General features: G+C 48.7%; 2 protein-coding genes across 2 annotated transcripts in view; both read left to right on the plus strand.

Annotated features, from left to right (window-relative positions):
- MSRA (methionine sulfoxide reductase A) overlaps positions 1–8171 on the plus strand; it is a 371460-nt gene extending 363289 nt beyond the window's left edge. Inside the window, exon 6 of the mRNA XM_082843176.1 lies at positions 7417–8171. Within this exon, the coding sequence (XP_082699302.1) occupies positions 7417–7581 (165 nt within the window). The 3' untranslated portion in view covers positions 7582–8171. The remainder of the gene's footprint in view (positions 1–7416) is intronic.
- A 5581-nt stretch (positions 8172–13752) lies between these two features.
- The window catches only part of PRSS55 (serine protease 55), a gene marked incomplete at its 3' end in the record, with an annotated part of 55311 nt that continues 46555 nt past the window's right edge, over positions 13753–22508 (plus strand). The window contains exons 1-4 of the mRNA XM_082843616.1: positions 13753–14440; positions 15423–15502; positions 16249–16476; positions 18215–18296. Coding sequence (XP_082699742.1) covers positions 16369–16476; positions 18215–18296 — 190 coding nt within the window. The 5' untranslated portion in view covers positions 13753–14440; positions 15423–15502; positions 16249–16368. The remainder of the gene's footprint in view (positions 14441–15422; positions 15503–16248; positions 16477–18214; positions 18297–22508) is intronic.

Genomic DNA, 22508 nt, shown 5'->3' on the forward strand with positions numbered 1-22508 from the left:
GATACTTTGAAATTATAAGCAAATATTTGATCGTGAGTTTATGTGAGAAGAATGTCCACAGTGTTTATCAGATCTTCGAGGGAATCCATGACCCGCCCCCCCCCAAGATGTTGAGATCCACTATCATAAATTGGGGTTTCTTTTTTATGATGATATATTTTCTAAAAAGAGAAGGTGTCCATGGGTCACTCCATCTAACATGGGGGTTGAATGTATATCACTTGGCATTCTCATGTGCACTTGTATTCACATACGTGTGAGGACACACTCACATGCAAATGTGTACATACATCCTCGCCCACACACATGTGTACACACACGTGTGCCAGTGTCTCTAGAGCCACCCCCTCACCCATCCCTGTCCTGCTCTGTAGAATTCCAGCTCAAGGTTCCTGGTGGGTTCATACTGACCTTCTATACCTCAGACACGTGTGTGGCAGGACAGGGCAGACTCAGCTCCCTGGGGTCTCACCCATCCTGTATTTCCAAATTCCAGGGACAGCATGTATGTGGGAAGGAGCATGAAATCCAGAGCCAGACAGATCTGGGTTCTTATCCCAGACCCACCACTGACTCTCCAGGCACATGAATTTGAGCGTGGTTCTTAATCCCTTTGAGTTTCCTTGTGGGTGGAGTCAGAATAACTATTCCCCCACCCCTACAGGATTCCTAGCGTGATGAAATGAGAAAATGAAAGACAGAGCGTCCTAAGCTTGCGTCTGCCCCTTTGGAGGGCCCTGCAAGCCCCTCCTCTGACATCCATCAGAAAATCGATGTGGAGCCTAGCATTTAACATGCAAACTCTGCTTTCCTGACACTTGAAGTAGGTCTTCTGCCATCTTTTGGATTCAAATGATACTTGGAAAGTTTGTGGAATTCAGTATTTGGTGGTGGTGGTGGGGCATTTATCCCTCTGAGTGGATGGGAGGCACGCAATGCCAGCTCTCTATCAGGGGGCCTTAGAGGAGCTCTCTGATTGGCCCTCCATCTTTACAAAGCAGTCATTGATAGGTGGCATCAGTTGAGCTGGGACAAGATAAAGAATAACCGAACCACATGTTTGCAGCAAGTCTTTTTACTGTTGAACTCCTTTTGCACTTCCTTGGAGGAGATTAACGTCAAAACAGGGGGCAACTGATAAAAACAATCCAGGAAGGATCTGTGTAACTGTCATGGGGTGGGCTTGTCATGCAGCAAACAGTGTTATTTGACAGCTAAAAAAAAGCAATGACAAGCAACCCAGTGTCCATTGATGGATGAAGGGGTAAACAAAATGTGATGCATACATACAACGGAATACTATTCAGCCTTGAAAAGGAAGGAAATTCTGACACAGGCTACAACATGGATGAACCTCAAGGACATTATGCTGAGTGAAAGAAGCCAGTCACAAAAGGACAAACACTGTAGGATCCCATTTCTGAGTACCTAAAATAGTCAGATTTACAGAGACAGAAAGTAAAATGGTGGGTATGAGGGATGGTGGGGAGGGAGGAATGGGGAGTTGTTATTTAATGGGGACAGAGTTTTAGTTTTGCAAGATAAAAAGTTCTGGAGACTAGTCACACAGCAATATGAATGTACAAAACACTACTGAACTGTATACCTGAAAATGGTTAAGATGGAGAATTTGAAGTTATGTGTATTTTCCCACAATTTTAAAGAAAGTCAGTGAGGTGACCAAGAAATATGTCACATGTTTTGAGGTCCAGGGATGTGAGCAGGGTGGGGAGAGTGTGATCCAAATATAAGTGTCTAGGTCTCTTTTGGATATTTTGAAATAGTGACCTGTCCCTCTCTAAGGGGAGGGTAGCTCCTTCGTCTGGCCATGGTGGTCTTGTAGCAGTGCTGGAAATAGTCAGGAGACAGGTTCTCGTCCTGTCATTGATGAGTGGCTCTGGACAAGCCTCCTCTCTGCCTGCGCTTTGGTGTCCTCCACTGAGAAATTAGAGGATAATTCTCCCCTCTTCAGTCAGTGAAAGCCTCGCATAGACTACAGTGCGTGCGGAAGCCCTTTGGAGACACTGCAGTTCAGGACGAACACAAGGACTTGGGATTGAGGCTGCTTCTCTGCCTTGATACACTTCTCGCCCTACCTGTTGATGCTCCAGCATGGCCTGCACTGCTGTGGCCTCCAGGCAACATTCAGTGTGGCCTCAGAGTCTGTCGTTTCCACGCAATACGCTTTGTATCCCTGGGCACCTGGAGCATCTCAGCGACGCTAACAGTGAGCTTCTTAGCGGGTTGCAGTAAGTGGAAAGGTCACGTGTTCATTAATTTTATTAAAGAAAGGCTTCCTGCTGGCAGCCCTGGAAGGGTGGGTTGGGCCCAGGACACTCCCGCTGGCAGAACATCTGTAAGGGAATGGCCTGGCCACCTCCTCCACAGGCTGGGGCCGGAGACACCGCTTGGGAGCTGGGAGCTCTGCCCCAGCTTATTGACCCCCCACCTCTTTTTCCTGCTCCACAGAGATGGGCTGTGCAGCTGTAGAATTAGGGCGTGCCCGCAGGTGGAGATGAAGGCCTGCCTAAGGAGAGCAAGATGGTGGGCTCCTTTCCCCCAGGGTGGGCACTGATGGGAAAGTAGGTCAGGACTACCACGTAGTCAGAATGTGCCAGGATGCTCTGCGCCGTCTTGGACTCTCATCATAGCACATTGAGGGAAGTATCGTGCCCATTTTACAGATAGAAAAGCTGCTTCCGGGAAGAAAATGATAAGAGAATAAAGGCAGAGGAGGCTTCCTGGGACCATCTAAGAAAAGGGTGAGGTAAGAGGCTGTGAGAAAAGCATCTGATCAGTTCCACTAGGTGACCCTCCCACAAGAGATTCTGAACCAGGTGTCACACTGATGTGCGTTATTTCACGTTAGACCCCCACTTACTTCCTTCTTAAAAATCAGCAAAAATAAAAATAAAAATGCAACAAACAAGGAGCTCTAGATAACTGTTTTGGCGTCAACAAGAGTGGAAGGTAGAAAAATGAGGGCTGGGCATAGGGGGCGGTTAGGCCCAGTGGCTCTTCCTCGGGGGCTGGTCCCGGTGAGGGAACAGGCAGAGCAAGCGGATGTGCAGGGCTGCCCTTCTGAGTGGCAGTGGGTGAACAGCCCTGGAGCCTGGAGTGACGAAGGATGAGTTGGGCCTGGGGGTTGACCAGCGAGAGAGCGTGTTTCCTGGAGGTATCTGACGGGGGTTTGAGCCATCCGGGGGGGGGGGTCACTTTGACCTCACGCTCTGCACTCCGTTTCAAAGGTGGCTCTGTAGAGTCTGAAGGAAGAGCACAGAGTCTCCTTGGGTGACGTCAGCGCGGTCTGGAGGCAGGGCCCACTAGCCTGGGGTCCCCCAGGGGTTCATCCTGAGAGGTCGGCTGTGCTCGAGGCCAGAGTGTTTGCTGCAGCCGCTTTCAACTCTAGCTGCCATGCTTTTCCTGTGGGTTTTCCTGTGGGCAGCCCACCCTCATGGGCACAGCCTCCTCTTTATAAGATACCAGGAACCTCTGTGGGTGATGTGATTCATCATCTCTATAATCAGGAACGGCCTGTCATCAGTGTGGTCCCTGTCGTGGACGATGGGGGAGGCCACACGTGTTCTAGCTCTCCCGACACTCCCTTCCCTCCCACGCGAGTGGGCAGGTGAGCGCGAATGATGCGAGGATCGGGGTAGCCTTCCATCTGCCCTAATTCATGAAGGAAAAGTAAGTTACAAACAACGACGTAGCCGTTATCAGTCACAAATTACTTACGACAGCCCCAGTAACGGATTGGGGACCTGGCGTACGGAGATGCTATAGGAGAAGGGTCTGGAGACGGAGGTGCACCCGTCAGCACCAGCACAGCTTGGGCATGAGGCCAGACTGACCACTGGACTTTGGGGGCCAGAGGGACCATCTATAACCCGGTCTTCATTGCCCACCACCCCCATCACCTCAGTCACCCCCGCCCCCAAAGAGTGAAAGGGCTTTTTCAGGAGCTGCAGGTGATGCTGAGGCCATCCTTCTGTGGAAGATGATTGGCCCTCTCTCCACGGACACGGCCGCGGCAACGCATGGTCTAAAGAGTAAACCGGCCCTGGGAAACTGGCCGAGAGTCTGTGACAAGGAGGGGACGGACAGACTCAGCTTCCTGGTCCCCGAGCTCCTCCCGCTGCCCCTTCCCCGGTCCCCAAGGAGGTGCTTTGGCTTGAGGCAGCAGCAGGGACCCAGGTGGAAACCCGAAGGTTAAGAGGAGCTCCAAGAGATCCCCAAGACTCGTTCACTCATTTCTTATATTGATACATTATGCGCCGAGATGAGGTAGAGAAACAAGACAGTCCACACTGTCAAGGAGCACGCGGTCCAGCACGTGTAATGCCAGAGGGGAGTGGAAGTGGATAATTGCGATGCGATGTCTCAAGCGCCATAAGGGGTGGCAGTGTCGTGGGAGCCTAGAAGATGGACTAACTTCAGCCCTAATGAATCAGGAAAGGTTTTATACAGGTGGGGACATTGGACCTGGGTCCTGAGAGGTGGGTAGGAGTTCGTGCCATAGAGAAGAGGGAACATTATAAGGAGGTCGTGTGCAAGGGAATGGAATGTTCAGGAAATATGTAGGGGTCAACACGACCCAAGAAACTAGTACACAGAGAGGGAAAGGAAAGAGCTAGAGAACGGGGAGGGAGTGAGGCTGAGGTGGGGTGGGACCCAGCAGGAAGAGGGAAGGGCCGGCAGGTTCTCCCAGGGATCAGGGTTTAAGGAGGAGCTATTACCAGCAGCCGGCTCTCCCAGCAGCTCTAAGGTGTGTGTGTGTGTGTGTGTGTGTGTGTCCCTCCGGATGCAAGTGAGGAAGCAGAGGGCCGGGGCTCTGGGAAGGAGGGAAATAGAGACAAGATAGGGTTTTCGTTTTCCCACTTCCTCTGTTGTACATCTAGTTTCTTTTGGGCGCTTTTGTCCCCTTTCCCCAGTTTCAGAGCGAGGTTGAGGACAGCCCCGTGCTAAGTGAGGCCTCAGCCTGGACGCTGCTGGCCCAGTGCACGGGGGCGACGTCCACCGCAGAGCAGACGTGGCCAGAATGTCCCAGCCTAATGGGAGGTGCAAGAGGGCAGCGTGTGGGTCTGTCTCCTGCGGGTTTTCATCGCTTTTTATTCTCGGTTTTTCCTGCCATCTTGTGGTGGATTCTGGTACTGCAGCCCCCTCCCCACACCTCCCTTCCCGCTGCTCCCGGAAGGATGCTGCCCTGGCGTGGTCGTGGGCAGGGGTCGCTCGGAGCTGGCGTGAGAGGGGGAGGGTAGCAAGGCAATAGCGCCCACTGGCACCGGCCTCCCTACCTCGGGGAAAAGAAGCTTCTGGAGACGGGCGGCTGCGGCCTCCAGGGCCTCGGGAAGGCCGTCCTTGTTTGTACCAGGAGGATGGCCATTTGTGAGGAAGACAGATGCGGGCAGGCGGGAGGGCGGCGAGTGGGGAGGAGGCCCGCGCAGAGGACTAGCCGGGAGGTCACTCCCGACTCGAAGTCTGCCCAGACAGTTAACCAGTCTCGGGTCCTCGTGCTCACGCAGGTTCTGGTTCCTGAAAACATTCCTGGCACTAAATGCCATGTTCGTCGCGGTTCATCACAGAAACAGAAAGTGTTGGAGATATTTTAAGCGGGGCGGGTTTCACAAAGGGAATTTGGTGCTTCCAGAATCATTTGAAAGGCTGGTGGAGTGAAGGTCAGGGAACAGCACCTCTGGGTTTCAGGAGGCCAAGAAGTTACAGAAGTGGCTAGAAATCATTGCGATGGCTTTGATTGCCCACAGCACAGGGGTCAGAGCCCCAGGTCTGCTCTCTGCCAGTGCTCATGCCCATCCCCACAGCTGCACCTGGCCGATAACAGCTTCTCCTCGGATTTACCCGCCAGCTGTCACGTGCCCTTCTCCCATCGGCGGGATCTCAACCGGGGCGCGGCAGGCGGTGGGATGTCAGAAATGCGTTTTCCCAGCTTGCAGCCAATGCAATAGCAGGGCGAGCCGAGGGTGTCAGGGGCCAAGACGCAGTATCGGACACAGACTTTTAAATATGGACGATAATAATAGCATCAATACTTCCTTCAGCCGGCTGCCGTGGGGCTGAAGTTAACCCAGAGCGTGGCATGTGGTAAACCCTCGATAATCGCTCGTTTACACAGAACTGCCAGAACTGAAGTCAGAATGGCTCGCCATTCTCCGTCTAACCCTTGTAAGGGAACGGGCCGGCTCTGAGCTGCGGGGTCCAACCCGCCCGACTTAGTCAGGATCCTTCCTTTACCCCTCCTGGGTCTGCCTGGCGTCAGATCCGCAGTCAGCCTCATTCTGGCGCAGAGGGCTGGGCGGACATTAAGGAAGAAGGTGAAGGTTCTCAGGGAAAATCAGGGACTCGTGCTGAGTATTAAATTGGATTCCCTGTGCTGTGCCGATTTGAGGACGTCATCTTAAATGGACCAACGACGGTCAGAGCCTGGTCAGTTCCATCATGAAAACACAAGTTGGGGCTCGGCCGCGCACCCCTGTCCAAAATGGAATCAGTGAACCTGGGTCGCGTCTCTGCTGCCTTGCGCTCAGATACCCCGAGCAGCCTGTACCAGGAAAGAAATAGGGCACAGCTGAAATCCAAAAGGGAAAGGAAACGGGCTAAGATCCATGGGGAACAATGACGAGTTCTTCATCCGTCGTCTCCTGCCCCAAATAGCTCCGCTCTCCTCCCCCACTGGTGTTTACATGTGTTCCTTGCCTGGCAGCAGATGCCACCAGGCCTTAAACTGGGTCACAGAGGGCGGTGAGGGACCGACCAGGCCCTCAGGCCACGTCCTCCCCTGCCCTCACTCCCCAGAGGCTCCGGCCTGGAGCGGCAGAGCCCGGACCCCAGGTGGCCCCTGCCCTCCAGGCATCCTGGCGGGGTCCCTGCTGCCCAGAGCCACAGCCGGCGAGGGGGTCCTCTGTCCAGCCTGTGAGGGGGCAGAGGGGTCGGCACTGGGTGCTGCTGCAGCCTCCCCGCCCCCTCCTGCCCTGCCATCCCCTCTCACCGCAGCCAGGCGCCAATCCCCTCAGGGACCCCAGCCTCCCCAGGGCAGCCGGGGAGCCACACGGCCCTGCTGCTTCCCCTGGAAACAGGGTGGCTTCACACAGAACCACAGGGCCCAAACCAGGGCTCCCGACACCCACGGGGGCAGAGATGGTGTAGAGGGTAGAGCATAACTTACAGTCAGAACCAAGCCCAATCAAACCCAACCTGGATTTCAGACCCCAGCGCCCTGGGGCACACGAAGGGAGATGGTTGCCCAGAATAACCCAGCAGGGAAGTGGCCGAGCCCGGGCCCCAAGGACCGCTGCGCACCCTCAGCCACGTGTCTGCCCCTCCCATCCGGACCTCCTGGCCCTCCTCCTTCCCGGGATCCCTGCGCTTCGGGTCCTCATGGCGCCTTTCCCTCCACAGGTTCTGTCAGAGCACGGCTTTGGCCCGATCACCACCGACATCCGGGAGGGACAGACTTTCTACTACGCAGAGGATTACCACCAGCAGTACCTGAGCAAGATCCCCAACGGGTACTGCGGCCTCGGGGGCACCGGAGTGTCCTGCCCGCTGGGTATTAAAAAGTAAAAAGTAATTTCTCCCCACATGTTCAGCCCTTGAGGTCACAGCAAAAATGCTTCCAACAAATCGGGCAATTCTTCTGTGGTTCATTCACCATCAGGTGCTTTTTGAAGTGCACAAAGGCATTCATAAAAGTCTGCTTTATTGAGGTGTAATTTACATGAAGTGCAGTGGCAAGCTGATAACATGTAATTTATCTTCTAATAAGTTATGGTGGGAGGAGAGCTGTGAAATTTTTTGGCTCATTTGGTGTGTGAACGAGAATAATGAATAATCAGTGTTCGCCCTTCTTGTGCCTGGGTGCCTGCTACGGGAACCAAGCTGGGAGATCGTTGGAGGGGATGGGGTATCCTTTATCTGTGCCCTGTCCCACCTCACAAACCCTCCTGCCCTCCAGTGCCTTAAAATTTGCAAACATATATAGCCACAATGCATCATTCACTGAAATACTTTGCCCAGCTGATCCTATACGTGTGTAAAGGGCTTTCGCTCTCTTTTCGGCCCTCCTCGTGGCAGAGAAGAGATGTGAGTTAGCTTGATGAATTTTAACGCTTTGCTCACAGCTATGAGAAGTGCTTGTTCTAATAAAAGTCTACAGTCTAACAATACAAACTGTCTGATATCTGTCTTTTACTTGTTTAGGTAGGATATTTCTAAGTATTGTAAGATAAATTTTAGAGCTCTCAAAGAGCTTGCGAGGGAAAAAGTCTTAAGAATCATTTTCCCCCAAACAGGAAATCTGATTGAAATCTTTAGAAAACAGGTACACCTCTAGCTTCTTGCAACTTTAGTAATAATAGCTGTTTTCAACATGCCAATTACGGCCGTCACATCAGGGGCTATTCTAGAGAGCAGACGCATGGAATCCCTGCCCTAAAGAGTCTTTATATTCAAGACCAGGGGTGGGGGAAGTACACAATAAACAGGTAAACACATGAATAAGTAAGGTAATTGCTGGTCCTGAGAAATGATAGGAAGATGGTGAATAGGGCAAGATGTTAAGTTGTGTCTGGGTGCTAGGAGTTGTGTTGAGAGCTGTGTTAGCCACGCTGGTTAGGGGAGGTGGTGAAGCGGTGAGGTCTGTAAGGTGGTGACACATAAGTTGAGAACTGAATGATCTGAATGATGCAAAGGAGAAACGGACACACGAGTTGGGAGAGGAGAGCGGAGCTCTGGGGGCAGGAGATGGACTAAGAAATAAGACATGGTTCCCCCTGGATATAGCCCATTTCTTTCTTTTCCCTCTTGGAATTCTGCTGTGCCCTAAACACCTCAAGAATACTTAAGTGGAGTAGCTATCCCTAATCACTGTCAGCATCCCCACTGTGGTTGCTTGAAGGAAAAGCTTTCCAAATACAAGGACCAGGAAGTTAAATGGCCCAGGACAGGGGGGATTTTGTGGTGTTTGAGAAACAGAAAGGCCAGTGGGGCTGGAATAGTGTGAATGAGGAAGGTATTGTGGAGAAGTATCTCAGAGAGGTAGGAAGAGCCAGACCATGCAGAGTCTTCTAAGGACATGTTAATAGGATTAAAAAATTTTATTCTAATTTATCCCTCCCCCACCCCCTTTCCCTTTGGTAACCGTTAACTTTGTTCTCAAAGTCTGTGAGTCTGTTTCTGTTTTGTAAATAAGTTCATTTGTGTCATATTTTAGATTCCACATATAAGTGATATCATATGGTATTTGTCTTTCTCTTTCTGATTTACTTCACTTAGTATGAGAATTTCTAGGTCCATCTATGCTGTTGCAAATGGTATTATTTCATTTTTTTATGTCTGAGTAATATTTATATATATATACATATACACACACACACACACACCCCACATCTTCTTTATCCATTCACCAGTTGATGGACATTTAGGTTGCTTCCATGTCTTGGCCATTGTGAATAGTGCTGCTGTGAACATAGGGGTGCATGCATCTTATTAGATGCATGCACCCCTATTAGAAATCAGAGATTTCTCCAGACATATGCCCAGGAGTGGGATTGCAGGGTCATATGGTAGCTCTATTTTTAGTTTCTCGAGGAACCTCCATACTGTTCTCCATAGTGGCTGTATCAATTTACATTCCCACCAGCAGTGTGGGAGGCCTCCCTTTTCTCCACACCCTCTCCAGCGTTTGTTATCTGTAAACTTTTTAATGATGGCCATTCTGACTGGTGTGAGGTGATACCTCATTGTAGTTTTGATTTGCATTTCTCTAAGAATTAGTGATGTTGAGCATCACTTCACGTGCCTGTTGGCCATCTGTATGTCTTCTTTGGAGAAATGTCTATTTAGGTCTTCTGCCTATTTTTTGATTGGACTGACAAGGGCGTCATTTCCAACATATACAAATAGCTCATACAACTCAATAACAACAACAGAAAAACCAATAAGCTGTGTGTTTCTTTCCCACCTCATCTCTAGGACGTTTCTTCGTCAGTGATTTCCTGATCGTGAATCTCAGCATTGTTACTCATGGTCTCTGAGAGCCCAAAGCAGCAGGTACTGAGGCTCTGAGCCAGGTAGAAGCAAAGGAAGGTAAAGAACAAGGACCCTTCTAGAGATCAAGTCTGCAGGTCTCAGGGATGAGCTTACAAATGAAGGGGAAGCAAGGAGCTGTCATGTTTCTCATTGCAGGAGCAAAGGAAATGAAAGAAGCTGTGGAAGATACCTGCTTGTGAGAGAGGGAGAGAATAGGCCTTCTGTTTCAGAGATCCTTGGCATACCCCTCCCTGTGGAAAGATGCTCCACCCAAACTTTGGAGAGGCCTCAAGCTGAAGTTGGTGACCTGCCTCTGAGTCCCAGGGGAACCATAGTCCTCTGAGTGGGCCCCAGGTATATTTGAAGCGCTCCTATAGGTATATGATTATTTCAGGCACAGCTATTCGTATGAGAATCCCTCCTCGCAACCTGCACCCCACCCTTGACCTTACCCCCCAGACTGAGAAGGACACTTGGTTGTGAGGCAATGCAGTGTTTAATCATGGGGATAATAGAAACATCACAAAATACAGTAACAAGATGGCCCAGGGTGATAGAAGCAAACTTTCCCTGGAGTCCGGTTCATGCTTGTAGGGCCTTTTTGACAGCTTCATCTCCTTCTCAATCCATGACAGATAACTAGACACCTTCGTGTATACTCCAGGTAGTTTCTTCCGGCCACAGCCCACTCCCCAGCTGACAATGCCCAGCTGGTACCATTTGCTTGTGTTGGTTTTTTTCTGGCAAACCAGAGGCCCCCCACTGTCACCCTAGGAGAGAAGAGTTGTTTGGGAGTGGAAGGGATGGTGGCAAGTTGCTCTTACAGCCTGTTGAGGGGTGGGCGCCTGGCGCGAGGCACAAAGCACTTCTGGTGTCATTGGAGGATGGGTGGATGTTTCTACCTTTGATCGGCTCTCCAACAACATGCCTATACTCCCAGCTCTGTGACTGTCAGAAAAGGGAGCGAACAGTTTGGTCAAAAGCAATGGTGATGAATGACAGTTTGGTCAAAAAATAAATATCCATCGTCACCACCATCATCATCATTCCGTGACATGCATTCATTCTAATATACCAAGGAGTGGTTTTTCTAATCCGTTCTGCCTCTAAGCACTTTTTTGTTTCTTCAGAATTCTTTCAATTTCCCCAGAAAGACCTCATTTTGCTCTTCCTGTGCTGTTTACGATAGCAAAAAGTAAAAACTGAAACCCAGAATCCATTATGCTTTATACTAGGTCATTGGTTGAAGACAGCAGGCGTACAGACTGTATATACAGAACACAAAAAGTACAAAAACTGGGTCAAAATGTTAGACTGTGGTTCAAAACATCAATTTTTAAACAATTTACACATTTTAAAGCATCACGGAAGAGATTGCCAAATAAGCACAGGTGGAGCAGACGTCATTGACATGAAAATGAAGGAATCCACTACCTTTCATACCCCCAAACCTTTTGGACCATTTAAAATTTTCTATTAAAGACTAACGTATCTTCAACAAAAAAAAAAAGAAGAATGTATCTTCATCAAAAAATCAGAAAACTGGGGTATGGGAAAAGAACATGAAGAATACCCATAGTTATATAAGTAAATTTATATATAAGCACACACACACGATTGTGTATAAGAAGAATTTTCAGGTAAGATACAGTTAACATTGCTTCTCTAGCGAGTGAACAGGAGAACAATTATAAGAGGTAAACTTCCTCTTCACTGTACACCCCTCTGTACCCCTGGAATTTTCTTTACTGTGCACTGAAATAAATAAGTGAAATAAACCACATTTCTCATTTCAACCATGCAGAGGCAACTTTTTAGCCAAATGTAACTTTCCACATCCTCATGTATGCAAATACGTCATTATTATTTTACAGAAATAGAATCAGGCGGTACATAGTGTCTCACAGCTTACAAAGATCTATTTTTGAAAATATTAAGTAACACATAGAAGAGTCAGAAAGAAGCACTATTTAATGATACGCCAAAAATACAAAACAAACAACAATGCCCCCCAAATAGGGTATGGGTTTATTTGGTTTTTTTAAACCAGATTGTTATCATGAGCAAATTGCTGTGCCCATCAGCTTCCTTTGAACCAAACTGTTCTTCATCCAGTTCTTTGAAGTCATTGGAAATTCCCATGACCTTTCTTTAAAATGAAGAATGACACTCGCTTCTCTAGGGATGATGAGATCTATGTGAAAGACGTACAGTTAAGAATTTAAATTTCTGGAGCCAAACAGACCTTGGTTCAGATCCCAGGGTGAATACGTGGTTGAGAGGATGTGAAATTTTTCTTCAGCGTTTTGAGGCTCATTTTTAGGCTGGTGATGATTGTACCTCTCCCGCAGGACCACGGTGTGAAGGTAAGCACATGACACCTATAAAACACTATGCCTGGCCCCAATACATAGCAAGCCTGTACTCCCTGGCGGCTCCCACCATTTTTGCGGTGGGTGAACCAGGCACATCTGGGCGGGGCCGTGCTGGGCCACTGGCTTTGGAGCCCGGTTTCTATTGGAACCCAAAAGATGGCTCTCACCCCTGAAGTCAGCATGCCTTGGTTGGAACTCGGTGTCTGTAATTGACCTTGCTGGTGTGTCTTCTGCAAGGCTGTCCGCTTTCCTGGTCCTCCTTTTCCCATCTAAAATAGGCCTGCTTCCTAGAGCTAGTTTAATGTATTTGTGGAAGCAGTTTGTATGCTCTTGAGCACTGGACAGATGTAAGAGATGATGATGGAGAAAACAATATTCGTAGTGTTTACCGTGACCCTCCTCTGCACTATGCTCCTCTGAATGCTTTTGTGTATTGACTCATTTTATCTTCACAGCAGTCCTAAGAGGACTCTTAGTAGTTCCATTTTACAGATGGGGAAATCTGAAAAGGCACAGGCACAGAGGGGACTCCAGGCGGTGAGTAGAGGAGCTGGGAGGGAAGCTAAGGGAGCCTGCAGCCCTAACCGCTGGACTGCACAGCCTGCCTTTGGTTACAGAGCATCCCTCCCAAATTCATGTCCACCTGGAACCTCAGAATGTGACCTTACTTGGAAATACGGTCTGTGCAGATGTAATTAGTTCCATTAAGATGAAGTCCTACGGGATTAGCATGGGCCCTACTCCAATAACTCGTATTCCTATCAGAAGAGAGCAGAGGAGACACACGCATACAGGGGGGGAAGGCCTGTGAAGATGGAGGTACAGTTCGGAGGGCTGCACCTACAGGCTAAGGAACGCCCAGGGTCGCCCGCTACCACCAGAAGCCAGAAAAGGCAAGGAAGGATCCTCCCCTAGACCCTCCAGAGGGAGCATAGCCCTGCCGATGCCTTGATTTGGGACTTCTGGCCTCTGGGAGAGAGCACGTTTCTGTTGGTTTTTTTGTATTTTTGTGTGGTACGCGGGCCTCTCACTGTTGTGGCCTCTCCCGTTGCGGAGCACAGGCTCCGGATGCTCAGGCTCAGCGGCCATGGCTCACGGGCCCAGCCGCTCCGCGGCATGTGGGATCTTCCGGGACCGGGGCACGAACCCGTGTCCCCTGCATCGGCAGGCGGACTCTCAACCACTGCGCCACCAGGGAAGCCCACGTTTCTGTTGTTTTAATCCACCTCCTATCCAGAGGAGAAAGGAGGCAGCCAGGTAGCCTGGCACTGCTGGCCAGCTTTCTGGGTCAGCCCCTCTCCAGGCCATGGAGAAGCTATGTTACCTTGCAGGTGTCCTTCCCACCTTGAAGGTCCCCGGCGCACAGCATGCTCGTGGTGAGCAGAGGCGTCGTGGGGACGCATGTTTCCCACTCGATCAGCTGGATGTTGACTTTCCAGAGCACTGTTTCCGTACTTCGCTTAGGAACTGACCCAAAGAAGCAACAGATGGGCAGAGAACCCTGAGCGCAGCGTGGTCCCTTTGGAGGGCCCACCCACATCATGTCTTTTCACCTCAACACCAAGGGAACTGCTCTGTGGCCCCGGCAATGACGCAGATTTGGACTGGGTGAGGAGGGGGCAGGAGGGGTGTCCGGGAGACTCTTGAGCCCACCCTCTCTGAGTCAAGAGCTCCTAGGTCTGGGTCTCTACTGGATTTCAGCCTCAGTGAACCATTTTCTCACCCCGCCAAGGGTGCCAGGTTCCAGCTAGGGTCCTAAAAAGGAGTTTCATTCAAATCCATGAGGATGTCAAGAGAACCCACGATGACAAGTTCTGTCCTGGGACCCACGGCACAAAAAGATGGGCTTGAAGCTTGTGTCGGGGTCCTTGAGGAGTTCACTGCCTGTGGGCTCTAGCTGAGCCCAACTCCTAGAACGTCCACTTCCGAAGATGGGGATGTGTTCCTCTTTGTATGTTGCTGAATCCCCGGAGCCTACAGCACTGCCTGAATCATAGAGGAGTTTCAAAGAGAATGAGGTAAATGAAGCATGGGGAACTCTAAGTTAAGAAGGTGGCCTTGTTTGCGAAGCTATTGAAAAGCTTCTAAGGGCAATTCCCAAGGAGGAATCTAACACGGCTCTGAGTTTTGGGACCACGTGGGAATCCACGTAGAGCCATTTGGGTGCCTCCTTGGAAGAGCAGTACTGAGTGGAATATGATCTTTCCTGCTCTGTTGATTATGGGGAAAGTCATATTCACCAAGAAGGAAGACAAAAGGACCCCATTTCGTGGGTTGGCTGGGCAAACTGGCAGGAGTAGGTTACAGGTTAACTCTAGAAGGACAAATTTACATTCGGTTTATCCCCTCCTCCTTGGCCTGGACCTGTGGGTTTCAGAGATTTTAGCCACAGAGCCCTTTATCACAGGGGGCAGAACTGGCACCATCAATTGGAACGGAGCTGCTCTGGCTGACATTGGCGTGGACTTCCCAGAGCCCAGCCCCTTTTCCCATTGGTATGTCCCTCCACATTCCTCCAAGCCACCCTGAAGCCTCTGGACACTTCTGCCTGGGTTTTCCCTGAGGCCCTGTTTAGGGTTCCTGTTTCACAACATGGACCTAAGACTTGCTATATGCGCTCAGGGAGGATGGCTCCCATGTGGACTGAGCAGAAGGGTCATCGTGGGACCTTAATTGAGAACCGGAAGCTCCCAGGTCCACGAGGCTGACCTCCTGAGGCCAGCAGAGCCTCCAGACTTTGCTTCTCATTGCAAACCTCAGCCAAGGTGCCACCCCACCTCCCCGTGGGGCCCCGTGGGGCACCTTACTAGTAGTGCCCCATCCAGTCTCCCAGCAGTTTCTCCATCTCTCTGTGTCAGTGACCTCTGAAAGGCAGATGGGTACCTTCTTGACACCCAAGTTCGGTGGGGATTTGAGCAACAGCAAAGCAATGTCATTAATGTAGAACCAGCTGTCAAAATAATAGTGAGTAATTAACTTGTCCACTTTTATCTTTGTCAGGTTTTCAGTGTCAAGATTTCCTTTACCATGTGCGAGCTCCAAGGTAGATCTTATTCCAAAACAAAAGAAAGAGAAAATAGGTAAGTGGTGGGAGGGTGAAAGGTGAGCCTTAGGAGAAAATACCTGCACTCGTGTGAGACTGTGATCCTGAGAGCATCTGCGGCTCTGCACCTGACACGGAGCCAGGGGGGAGGAGCCTGACCTGAGTGCCTAGCCTGCCCTCTGGCCAACCAGCTCTTGCCCTGACAGCTCCTTGCTTGGGCAAATTCACTTGTAAATTTCATCAACAAATGTCTGGGAAGCCATACTATGGCATAAGTAATTGAGGGACTTGATTTGCAAGAAAAGCTGACTGGCGATATCACAGACACCTTGGAAGTTTTGCAAAAATATTTTGTACACTGGGACTCAGCACCTTCTGCCATGCAGCCGGGCCTGGCACCCTGCCCTCAGGGCCTAATCCTTCTATGATTTCCCCAACTCCGTGATCTCTGTCAGCCCACTCTCTCCCTGAGTGAGAGCAAATGCTTAGGAAGGAACTCTAGGAGTTTGGACCAGGACTACACGCACCTGGCAAAATGCTGAGAAGCCCAAGGAACATTTGCTCTGCAATGTAGGTCCCACACAGCAAGCCATGCAACACCCTAGGAGGAGAACGGTTTCTTTCCACCTGCAAAGTGTGATATTTAACACAGGTGTCTCCCTCCTGGTATTTTGTTTTATGGCTGATGAACGTGAATAATAGGCATGTTGGGGCAAATATTCTACCACACTGGTACGAAAAAAGAATTCTATCTGCAACACTTACTTATTTTTGTTTTTGAAGCAATGGGCTGCAGTTAGAATCCACCACACACTGAGGATCGATCCTCCACAGAGCTGATTCCCACTGTCAAGGATACGCGTCTGCCATGGGAAATCTACAGTGTCTGCAGGCGCCCCGCCTATGATATCCAAAGCTTCTGACTTCTCAGAACTGTTTATCCTTTGGCCACATTTCACTAAGAGCAGAAAGAAGGAAGAGGGAGGAGAGACCCAGCGCCCAACAGTCAAGGTTGGTTGGCTTGGAAGACACTTAAGTATGATGCCCCTTTCTCAGCCCCCAGCACACAGACGTCAGTGACTCAGCCAGTTTACTACCAGGTGGGAGATCCGTCAAACAAAAACAATACCCTACACACCTACCAAGGGCACCACAATTACGAGATTGTGCTTTTGGGTGCCTTCACCGTAGTTGTGCTTCTTGGAAGGGTCTCCGTCTGCGGGCCTGTGAGGAAGGGCACACAGCCACAAGCCCTGGGGCCGGATCTTGCTCTTGCACCCTAGTAGGGAAGCCCAAGGGAAATTGACCAGCCCCCCTCCTTTCCCAACTGATTCCTGCATTTTCTGTTGTGATTTCTGCACACCACCGTGTTTCACCCAATTTTAATTCTAAAGATCATCCCAGTTGCACCTTGAGAGAAATTAAAATTTTGGCATTTCCTATGTGATAGGATTGTTTTGACAGCTTCTAGTGGGTTTCCAACATCATTTGAGTAATGGGAAACAATAAACATCATAGAATCTAAAATGTTGAATGCTTCCTACTTGCCAGGCACCATTCTGTTCTAAATTAATTAATTCTCATAAAAACCTCACAAGATAGTTGAAATTATCATCATCTCATTTTAAAGGGTACACAACAAAGGCAAGTTTAAGGTTAGGACAACTGGCCAAGACCAGCAGCTAATAAATGACTAAGCTAAGATTTGAACCTAGGCAGTCTGTCTCTGGAGTCTGTTCTCATAACCACTGGGCAAACTGCCTAAGTGTTAACCATACGTATACCTGGGGAGAAAAGTCCATGACATTCATAATATTTCACAGAAGAGTCTAATTTGAGAGGTATATCTATTCAAACCGTCTCTACGGCACACATGGTACCATCACCACACACCATATAGCCAACAACCTCATCACCCCACAGCCTCGCCACCATGTATGTCCCCACCACATGTCACCCTCAATCACACCACTCAGCACTACGCGTTTTACCGCCACCATTGCACATCGGCACCACCACCAGTCACCACCACTGCTGCCTCTCATCTCTGCCTTTGGGTTTCTCTCCTCCGACTTCCCGGGCCCTTCAGCTCCCCGGAAGTGCTCTGCTTCTTCCCATCTCGGGGCTCTTCCCCATGCTCCTGCCAGAAAGACAGGCTCCTCCCTCATCTGTCTTGCTCCTCTTTGCCTGTGTAACTCCTGTGTATCCCTCAAATCTTAGCTCCTTCCTTGCCTTTTAAGATTACACCAGCTACCCTCAGTATAACTTTCTTACTCAACACCCCACCTTCCCCTCAGGACACTAACAACAGTGCTGAAGCATTTGTGGAACTGTTAAAGTCTACTTCCCCCATTAAACTGTAATCTCTGTGAGGGATTCCCATTGCTCCTGTCAAGGAACACCACACATTGTAAGGAACCTGCAGCCCAATCTCAGATGAAAAGGTTGAATTTTCAGAGCCAACAAGGGAATCTTGGACTTAATATACAAGAAAACAATGCTGGATCTCTGGAAAAATTTTTAAATACTTAACTAAAATAATAGTTTATGAATATTTAAACAGAATTACCAGTGATTAGTAGTCAAATTGGCTTAAGAATTTAAAAGCCCCATATATTAATCTTTTGCTCCACAATGAGAGCCACTTACTGAGCACCTACCATGAGTCAGCCTCTGTACTGTGTGTGTGAGAGACACTTAATAATGCCAGCAAACCTCTGAGCTATGGTTTATTATCCCCATTTCACAGACGAAGAAACAGTCTTGGAGAGATCACGTGATTGCTGAAGACCATTCAGCTTACAAGAGACAGATGGGGATCTTTCGGGCAGGTATGTCCGGTTCTAAAGCCCAGTTGTTTATTCATCTTGCTCGTAGCTTGCATGGTGTGTCTATATTTCGGCAAATCATCCACTCAGTTCTTTGAGAATCTTATTTGGCTAAAATGTTGGTATGCGGTTTGGATGATTTCTCTCTAAGGCGAACATCAAACTGGCTGAGATATTACATCTAAAGCCTTGATCGCTGACTGTATCCCGGAAGGGAGGCTTTCTGAGTGAGGTGGGAAGAAGGTTTCACCTGGAGCTATCTGATTGGTGGGCAGTGGCAGCCTGCCACCCTCTGTGTAGAACAAGATGTTCAACACAAAAGAGAAAGCAAGATCTGTTGGCATTTTCTGCTGACGGTTCGGAGGTGTTGGAGCGGCAGTAGGATACCAGGCCAAGCTGGTACTAACAGATGCCTTTAAAACTTAAATGGGTTAAAAAGTCGTCTTACACTTGGGGGAAAAAGTGCATAATCATGACACAAAACTGAGAAAGAATTGATATTTAATAGCTTACAGAATAGAGATTGAAAACTATCTGATCACATCTGAGTCCTGGGCATGAATCGTCAAGACTGAACTCAACAAGGACTAGAAATAAAGTCTTGCAACTCCTGTCAAAAAAAATAATAGATCCCAAACTCGAGGTTGTGAGAGGAGCTTTGACTTGGAAGTTTTTCATATGAAAATATCAACCACAAGATGCTGATGAGATGACCTGACCGATAAGCACTCCACTTCCTGGACGGTAGCATTTGACGGTCGTTGGTCTGGGGCCTCGAGGTGTAAGAATAGCATTAACAAATGGAGCGTGTTCAGAGGTGAGTAACTAGCATGTTGGGAAGCCTCATTATAGGGAACATAAAAGGTCGGGGCTTCAGACTCCTGCAGGGTTTTCTTAAAGACGTGGTATCAGACTTGCTCAGATCCAGTGTCAGTGGGTGAAAACCATATGTTGGCATGAAAAGATCTTACAGTATAAAAATTCTGCCATATTGTTACATTACACTTTGTTGGACATTACACAGAACTGAGGGTGACCTGGACAATCTGGGGCCTGTGATTAATTTAGGGGAGTCCCTGGGAGCCTGGGGAATTTGTATATTTTTCAATATAAAAATGCACTTCATAGAGTTCTCTATAGTGGAATAGGCTACCTCTAGGTTCTTCAATTTTCTCACCTTAAAATGAGGGGACTCAATAAAATCATCTCTAAGGTTTTTCCCAGTTCTAAAATACTCTACTTTTACAGTTTAAAATGATGAGGGGGAAACATTTTTACTTAAATTACATTAATATAAAACATAAGGGGCTTCCCTGGTGGCGCAGTGGTTGGGAGTCCGCCTGCCGATGCAAGGGATGCGGGTTCGTGCCCCGGTCCGGGAGGATCCCACATGCCGCGGAGCGGCTGGGCCCGTGAGCCATGGCCGCTGAGCCTGCGTGTCCAGAGCCTGTGCTCCGCAACGGGAGAGGCCACAACAGTGAGAGGCCCCCGTACCACAAACAATAAATAAATAAATAACTATTTTTCTTAAAATTCTTACATATAAACATTGAAGCAAACTTTAGCTTCCTTATTCTGAATTTTTCCTTAAGAGGTATGTGATTTTCAGTACAACAGTTTAAATGCTGTATTGATATTGATGTCAGGCTGCCAGTGGTCATGCAGACTGAAACGTGAATGTATTTACATGAAAAGTCTTATGCAAGTCCAAAAGTTCTTCTCTATTTTTACATGCTCAATGGCTCAACTTTGTTGAAAATTAGAATTGGGGCTGGCCTGGAAAAATAAGAGACCCATGGTTGTGAATCTTAGGAGAGTTCCTGGGAGCCTAAGGGGTTTATATATATAGTCTGTAGATAAAAAACCAAATAAAGTCTTAGGTCCACCAGCACTACAGATCAAACTCCTGGTGAGGGAGTTCAGAAATCTTCCCTTGCAAATCCCACTGCAATGTAATCACTGCAGACTGTAGATTTTTGCCAAGTGACTGGTTGATCCAGACCCAGAGATGTGACCAAACAAATTAAGATAGGGAGGTCTCATCTCAGCTTTTTAGTTGAGTGTCTTCTCTTTGCCTGCACCATCAGGGTGTCTCAGAAATTCTTTTTGCCCCAAAAGACCCTTTCAATATATTGGTCACCATGAGAAAAAGAGAAGCATGATTGGAGAAACAACTCAAGTCTGCAGAAGGCACTGGTTTTAGCCTGGAAATTTCCTAGCTGGCAGGGTGCCTGGTGAAAAGGGAAGGAGTGAGATTTGGAGTCAGAAGTTCTGAGTTGGCTCCATTGGCTAGCTGTGTGACTTGGAGCCACTGACTTAACCTCTCTGATCCTCAGTATCCTCATCTTTAATACAAAGATAAGTATTAACACAGTCTAATGCCTATTTTTTCATGTCACATTGATTTAGAGGGATGACATTTGGTTTCATTCTAGTTTGGACCAAGGAGAGAGAAGTCTGAGGTTTGCCCAAGACTTTTGGTTCAATCTGGGGTCATCTCTGGGCAACATTTCAGTGGGAGGATGTACCTGCTGGTCATCTTCCTGCATCAGTGGCCATTCCTTCTCATACTTTTCTGCCAAATCCACCTCTTCTTCCAAAACTCACGGCTTAATCCTCAGACCACTTCTTTCTCTATGCACTTTGGCTAGAGTATCTCATCCTAGCCAGACTTCAAATATCATCTTTATACAGATGCTTTCACGTTTACCCTCTCAGGCCTCTCCACTGAGCTGCCAACCCATTAACCAACTGCCCTACTCAGTATCTCACAAGAACGTCTAAGAGGTGCCTCAAACTTGACGTGGCCCAAACTGAACTATGGAACCTGACCCCACTCCACATCTTTCTTGTAAGCCTTCCACAATTCTGTGGATGGTACCACACCCGTCTGTTTGCTTAGGCAAGAGTTATCCTTGACGTCTCCTCTTTCCCTCACTCCCCACGAGCAGTGCATCGGTCAGTCCCATCAGCTTTACCAAACAATGTTCTTCACCAGCCATCCTCTCCATCCCCCCTGCTATAAACCCATCCAGGCCGTCACCCTGTCCTGCCCACTAACTCGTCCCCCTCCTTCCACTCTTGCATCCCCACTCCTACACAGTCTGTCCTCTGAAGTAGCCAGAATGTTTTCTCAAGCACCTCTCATTTCTCACTCTCTGAAGGCTTCCCACTGTGACCAGAATAACATCCAAAGTCCTCACTGGGCCTTTATGAGCCCGTCTTTCTCCAGTGGCCCCTTCCCATTCACTCTGCCCCAACTTTACTGGCGTCTCTGCCTCTAAAACATACCCCACTCACTCAGTCTCAGGGCCTTTGCACTTGCTGTCACTTCTGCTTGGAAATAACGTCTCCTTCTCATCAGATGGGTCTCAGCCCAAGTCTTGTCATCTCAGGAAGGCTTTCCATGACCACCTCTTAGAACAGTCTCACCTCCCACCTGCAGACCTCCCATCGCATTAGCTTGTTTCATCTGCTTCATACCATTTAACAGGAGCTGGAATTAACTTATTTATTTATTCATTTCTATGTTTAATACTTCCCTCCCCTCACTAGGTAGCAAAACTGCTTAAGGGTAGGAATTGAGTGTGTCATTCTCTGATATAAAACATCTCTCTCCTAAAAGAGCTCCCAGCACGTGATAGAGGTTTGATATCTGTCAACCAGCAAATTGACAGCATAGCACGAGCCTCCATAAATTCTCCGGACTCAGGGAGATGAATCCACAGTGGGTATTAAGACGCTGCCGTCATTACAGTTACATTATTTATGTTTTGCATTAGACCAGTTAGGCTCCACATGATCCTTCAGGATGTTTTCAAGGAGAAAGCAGCTGAGAAATTCCTTTTTCTGATCACACAGGGCCTTAAAGCTGCAGGACGTGGCTAGGTCGCATCTCCAGATGGACAGCTAGTTACCCCTCTCAAACGGTTTACTTACATTGGCCCTTCACTCTGGAAAACTCTGGTACCTAACATAGATGTTAAATGCACAAACACACACATACAGACGCAGACACGGCTTCTCCACATGTAACTTTAAAGTTGGGAGTGTGTGGGGAGCAACGTCTGAAAGTCTGGTCCAGGGGCCCCAGCATCAGATTCACTGGAGGGGCCTTATTAAAAGTGCAGTTCCTCAGATCCCACCCAGTACTACAGAATCGGCATCCTAGAGCTTGACCTTTTGAACAAGCTCCCCAAGTGATTCTCCTGGCCG

The sequence above is a fragment of the Leucopleurus acutus genome (assembly GCF_964270905.1).
Source record: "Leucopleurus acutus genome assembly, chromosome: 7".
Classification (NCBI taxonomy): domain Eukaryota; kingdom Metazoa; phylum Chordata; class Mammalia; order Artiodactyla; family Delphinidae; genus Leucopleurus; species Leucopleurus acutus.